This window comes from Acyrthosiphon pisum, chromosome X (assembly GCF_005508785.2).
Source record: "Acyrthosiphon pisum isolate AL4f chromosome X, pea_aphid_22Mar2018_4r6ur, whole genome shotgun sequence".
NCBI classification, from domain to species: Eukaryota; Metazoa; Arthropoda; class Insecta; order Hemiptera; family Aphididae; genus Acyrthosiphon; species Acyrthosiphon pisum.
The window spans coordinates 82,773,301-82,779,809 of record NC_042493.1 but is presented as its reverse complement, the minus strand read 5'-3'; the positions used below and the strand labels follow the sequence as shown (position 1 = coordinate 82,779,809).

At 27.8% G+C, this 6,509-nt stretch overlaps 1 protein-coding gene and 1 non-coding gene across 2 annotated transcripts in view; both read left to right on the top strand.

The window, feature by feature from the left end:
- The first annotated feature begins 1,335 nt into the window (after nucleotides 1–1,335).
- Nucleotides 1,336–6,509, top strand: part of LOC100167533 (saccharopine dehydrogenase-like oxidoreductase) — a 6,965-nt gene continuing 1,791 nt past the window's right edge. The window contains 8 exon segments of the mRNA XM_016807665.2: nucleotides 1,336–1,571; nucleotides 3,425–3,728; nucleotides 4,064–4,159; nucleotides 4,161–4,253; nucleotides 4,519–4,648; nucleotides 4,712–4,773; nucleotides 5,191–5,321; nucleotides 6,062–6,314. Of these exon segments, the coding sequence (XP_016663154.1) occupies nucleotides 3,453–3,728; nucleotides 4,064–4,159; nucleotides 4,161–4,253; nucleotides 4,519–4,648; nucleotides 4,712–4,773; nucleotides 5,191–5,321; nucleotides 6,062–6,314 (1,041 nt within the window). The 5' untranslated portion in view covers nucleotides 1,336–1,571; nucleotides 3,425–3,452.
- On the top strand, nucleotides 3,780–3,856 carry Mir3051-2 (microRNA mir-3051-2). Its single transcript, NR_040232.1, has one exon. It is a non-coding gene; the product is annotated as a microRNA mir-3051-2 (primary transcript).

Genomic DNA, 6,509 nt, shown 5'->3' with positions numbered 1-6,509 from the left:
AATATCCCAATGTTGTAAAATTTGAATTTCAAACGATCATAAAAATTTAATTTGACTTTCTTATAGATATTTTTTGTTTGATAAAGGTAGATAATCTTATAAGGAATCTTGTATAACATTTTAAAATCTTAGATTTAAAAAGAAAAATTTTTACGAATTCTAACTCAAAATAATTTGATAATTTTTGTGATTTTTCCATATGTTGTTAAGATTGGAACTTTAAATGCTTATAAAAAAAAAACTGTGACCAAGGATTAATATTTTTCAAATGTCATTGTAACAATATAGTAGGAGCCTTGTATTAAATTTTCAAGTATTTTTACTCAACAAATAAAGTTTTATTGACATTCATAGAAATAAAAACTAATTAAATTGGAAACTGAAATTGTCCGTAAACAGCTCAAAACAAATCAAAATATTTTGAAAATTTTATCATGTATAGAAAATGGAAATATAAACAACCAGTGAAAATTACATGTATCTACAGTCATTCGTTTTAAAGTTACACCAAAAACCAAAATCAATTTTCTCGAAAACAGATTTTGCGTAAAAATTCCCGTTTTTCCTTAATTTTTCTTTTGTTTTTCACTGTGCTTTTGAAAACTATTGGAAAAATTTTACTTTTGACCCCCCAAAGTACCAACTAAATTCACTTTCCTATCAGAAAAGGTACTGTTGAAGAAAATCCAAGCACTTTTACTGTCCTAAACGGTGATGACAGACACAAAAAAAAAAAAATTAAAAATAAAAAAAAAAACACACATCATTGTAAATTCAATCGTTCCACTCAGAATCTAATAATTTTTTTTGGTGGGTCGTGGAAATATGTTTCCCGGGTCATAAAGTATTCAAATACGTCCCTGATGCGCTTACAGTCATTTTAAGTTTTTGTGGGATTTATTATGTGAATTACGCCATTTGGCCATACAAGCAAAAACGGTCTAAGACCTTAGAAGTTAACAGATATCTTTCGTGACCATATAATAATATTGTGGACTCCGTATGTTACTCATAGACAGTGTAAATTGTGTAATATAACATTATCTATGATATGACTGCTGAACACAGACTTCTATACTGTAGTTCATAGACCTTAATATACTCAGTATAAGGTCTATGCTGCAGTTGTACAATACTACTATAGTATTATCGTCTATCACGTTTATAATAAAGATTAAAGATTATAAAGTTTTTTAGTTTTTTATAATCTTGACTACTAAAAATCTGTGCTGCTGAATGCAAATTATCATAGAAATTCTCGTGTTATCACTTATAGTATATGATAACAGAATATATGTTGGTTATTATTATTATATTTTATGCTGTATCATCGGAATTTTGACTTGTGGAGCGGGAAGGGGGACGCCGACAAGCGTCATCGCCGTCAAACACACGCGCATTACACACTTTTCAACAACAACTTGTCGTTTTTTGTTATTTTTCAACGTGCCGATTTCCAGCTCCTGATTGATATTTTGATTCCGACCGGTTTCTTTTGAGGTTTTGGATAAACACAGACGCTAACTTCTGTAGTTGTCGTTTTACAAACTCACTGTCTTCCAACGTTCGAGGTGAGTACCACATCATGGCATTTAATGGGTTGTTGTGCTAGGTACGACAGGTACGCCATACACTGTTCGTCAAGAGCAATCTATCTCTGTTGGCGACTAAATTAGTCACGTTAGGAGATCTATAATTTTCTCTAGACTAAAACTGCGAAACACATACCATGTATTCCGTCAACACAAATATATTATTTAATTTTTTGGGGCCGTGCTAATTCATTTAGGGGGCGGAAAATTTATAATGATAAATTATTATTGTATATTAATTGTTGGGATAAAATGAATAAATTTACATAATTTTAATTATTGATATAACCTTCTTTAAAAAACTTTTATTGTAATGACATTTTTTTATACTAGACAATTTACAATCAGAATTACAAAAACGCAAGTTTGCATATGATAATTTAATGAAAAAATTTTCCTTTTTTCATAATGTAACACAGCATTCAATGAATGAAATCCGTAAAAGTGCTAAGGAATAATGTGAAGCTTATTCAAATTACTTAAATATAAGTTTGGCTAGTGAGGTGGTCCAGCTACAAGGGCACGTCCATAGCTTAGGAACTTCTGGCAATAATCCTCAAACTATTTTGGAACTCATGTTATGGATAAGAAGTAACAATTTCATAATTTTGTATCCATACGTAGAAATTGCCCTACGTATTTTTTTATCGATGGCATCTACTAACTGTTCGGCTGAATGTTCGTTTTCTGTTCTGAAACGAGTAAAAAATTATTTAAGGTCAACAATGAATCAGGAAAGATGTTCTGCGTTGGCTTTATTGACAATAGAATCAGATATAACCAGTGAAACAGATTTCGAAGAAATTATAACTTTATTCACAAACCTTCAGTCAAGGAGAAAGTTATACATTTATTTATATACCTATTTAGATTATAACTATTAACACGTTGACTGCCATGTGGCCGCCGGCGGTCATTTGTAAATTTTAAATTGTATGTTTTTGTGACCGCCGGCGGCCATAAATGAATATGGTTTTATATTCTTAACTTTTCCATGGCGCTACAATAATGCACCCAAAAAAGTGACGTGGCGTAGCGGGAATCATTACAAATTTTTTGATGTAATAAATGTATTTTTTTTATTTTTTTTATATTTTTAAACTTTTTTCAAATACGTAGTATAATATACAAATTTGGAATGACACTGAAAAACATACTTGGCGTACAGATGATGCATAATCGTGTGACCGCCGGCGGCCCGGTGGCAGTCAACGTGTTAATAAAAAATACAATACTTAATAATAAATAATGCATTATTTACTTAAAACTATTTTCTTTATTTAACATTGGTGTTCCTATATAGAGAAAAAACTATAATTGAAGGAATATTAATATTTATAGAGAAATTATATTATATTTTTAAAATTTTTATGATCATAATATATTTTACAATAATAAATCACACATATGAATATAATATTATAGTGTATATTGTAGGTATATAGGTACATTTAATTTGCCAATATTATGTTAGTGAGAGTAGCATAATATTATGTTTATGTAGTTGGTTCAATTTTCTGTGGACCAAAATTGGATACAACAAAATAGTTACACCTTCCATTTTAAGAAATAGCATTTATTTTTTGTGGGAGTATGGGGAGTAGGAGAGAATTTTCATCAAATTAAATAATAATATATTGTTTGGGTAAAACTTTATAACTGGTCATTAACAACTTGTGAAATAGTTGAATATTTTCAACTATTTGGTGTATTATGGTAACTTGTTTAACACATGTTTGACACGGAAAATGGTAGTGGTATAATAATACCTTTATATACAACAATTACTGGAATTATCTGTTTATAATACCATCAATCTTATGTTGTATCAGGTTTCGAGCATCGGACTAAGCAGCAAAAATGGAAAGTAAAATACTCGACCAAGAAACCACTACTGAACACAATCCGTCCAATGAACAAATCACTAATATAAAATCAAAACGCAAATACGATATAATCGTTTTTGGCGCTTCGGGATTCACTGGACAATTTGTCGTTATGGAAATGGGTCACTTCTCTCAAACATACAATTTAACTTGGGCTATTGCTGGACGTAACACTGATAAATTACAAAACGTATTAGATAAAATGTATAAAACTCTTGGTAAGTTTCCTTATTTTACTATAACAATTACTGTAAAATAATTATTCAATTTAGGATCTACAAATAAACAGCTTTCATTTTTTAAGGAACGTTAAAAACCATTGTGTATATGTTTGAATCCTTAACTTTTACAACGACAATGGTGTTTTTCGTTTCTATAAATGATGTTAAGCACTGTCTTCAGTAATAAGGTTGTTTTAAATTTAAGAGGTTAAAATTTAATTGTATTTCCTATTTTTTTAGTTTGTATAAAATTATTTATTGTTTGAAGAACCATTAATGATGAACATTATGGTCTAGAAATAACCATAAGTATTATTACTTGTGTTTAGCAATTTTTAATATATGTATCAAATATTATATAGATGGGTATGAAGATAAAAAAATTGATATTATTTATGCCGATGTACAAGATATTAAAACTGTAATGAGAATGGCTCAAACAACTTCTGTGGTTATAAATTGTACTGGGACCATACTATATATATGGAGAAGTTGTAGTCAAATCTTGTGTTTTGACATTTACGCATTATGTAGATGTAACCGGTGAATCATTAGTAAGTGATATAGGTTGTTCAAATTTAGATTAAATGTTTTTTTTTTTTTTTTTTTTTTTTTATATTGGTATTCTAAAGAATCTACAAACATTTTAAATGTATTTTTAAAAGCATGTTAAATATTTATAGAATTAAGTGTATTGTCTTTTTATAATATTATTGTAATTGAAAATTAACAAATATAAAAATAAAATTGCTCAGAATACGTTATTTTGATATTTGTTAATTATTTGTATTCAGCTATATAACACATTTGTAATTATAGTTTATGGAGAAAATGGCATACATGTATAATAAACAAGCTGAAGAAAACAATTCAATAATTGTTAGTGCACTTGGTATGGAGAGTGTACCTGCTGACCTTGGTGTAGAATTTTTACACAAACATTTTAATGGTATATTTGCAGTTTACAGTCAAAATTATATAGTTGCTTGAATTATTTATGTTTTATTTTTAGGTGAATTGAAAAATGTTGACATGTACATGAAACTTTATAGCAGTTCATTTGTATTAACTAACGTGAGTAATACATTTTTGTTTAAATTATTAAAAGTAGAAGAAGTTGTTTTTTATGATACAATGTCGATATCATAATTTATAGAACAAATAATATATCATTTATATATTAATAATACATTATTTATTAACCAATATTGATATGTTTTGTAATACCAAATGATTCATAAATAATAATATTGTTATTCCTTATGTTTTAAATTTGACTCATTACATAAAATCAGATTTTCAGTTTCATCACCTCAATTAATTAAAACATTTACTAAGATTTCATACCTACATTTTATTTTTGAAATTAAAAATATTGGTTACTAGTATATAATTGTATTATATTATATTAACATTTTTACAAGAAAAAGGACAATATATTATATTGGAATTTTTGATTCCAAACTCTAATAAGCTGCGATTGTATTTTAGAGTGCACTCATACATGACGGTACTTGGATAAGTGCTGTATTGCATTTGGCTACTAAAAAACAACGCTTATACTACCGAAATCTGTTAGATGAGTTAATGGGATTAAAAAGAGTAAAACCAAATGTTTCTAAGTATGTATTATTTTACTATATATAGGTGTTTTAACACTTAATCATTAAATTATAAAAATATTTTTTTTGCCGAGTTCCAGTTGATTAACCAAACTCAGTATAGTTTTCATACATCAGAAACTATACAAATAAAAATTATTTTAAAATTTTAACAAATCTATTGTCTTACATAATATTATTATAATATAATATAATATTTGTATTAAACCTACAGTTCCAACCCCCACAGTACCAAAGGCTAATGACCTAAGTTGTCGAAGCCTCAACCAAAAAAAAAAAATATTTGTATTACATTGTGTTTACAAACAACTACAAGTTACTCTGTATGTATTGTGTCAGTGTTACACACTAACATAGCAAACTTTGTATTCATAATAAAGTAATAATTTCAAGAATTTTAAACATTTTTAACTCAAATTAAACTTGAAATACAAATAACATATTAGCGAGGCCCTAAATTATATTTTTACCATTTAATTTGATTATAGATCAATTCACTATTAGACTTTTACATTAAAAATTATAGTTAAATAGATTTCTATACCATCACACAAGTATTACGTCCTCTTAAAGTAACCATTTATCATTGTGGTTAATATAAAATATTCTTAGGGAATAGAACAAAATAGCCTTGTCTCAGTTGTAAAAATATTTTGTTATCTTTAAATGAAAATGATGATTATTGAATATTTAATATATAAACTTATTGAATTTTAAAACTAATAGATTTTAAATTTTAGGATATTGCATAGACAACAAATCAGCATGCAATGTGACACCAAAGAATGGTGTTTGGCTTTTCCAGAACCAGATCAAGCTGTTGTTGCTAGATCAATACATCATGCCAAAACTATAGACAATTTACCTTATAATTTTACTGTTCGAAACTATATGGTTTTTGGTAGTTTAATATCAGCCATTCTTGGTTTATTCGTATTTGTATTACTGTCGATCATGGCCACATTTGAACCTATTAGAATTCTCCTTGTTCGGGTAGGATAATCCAATCATCATTAACAGAGCTGTCTTAAGATTATGTGAGCCCAGCATATTTTTGAGGGTCTATAAATACTTAAATTATTATGTCTTTATTTCTTAACACACAATAGTATACTATTAGCTGTTGTAAAAAAAAAATGTACTTATTATTAAGAGGACGTGATACCCGCATGCGTTGTCTCCGTCTTA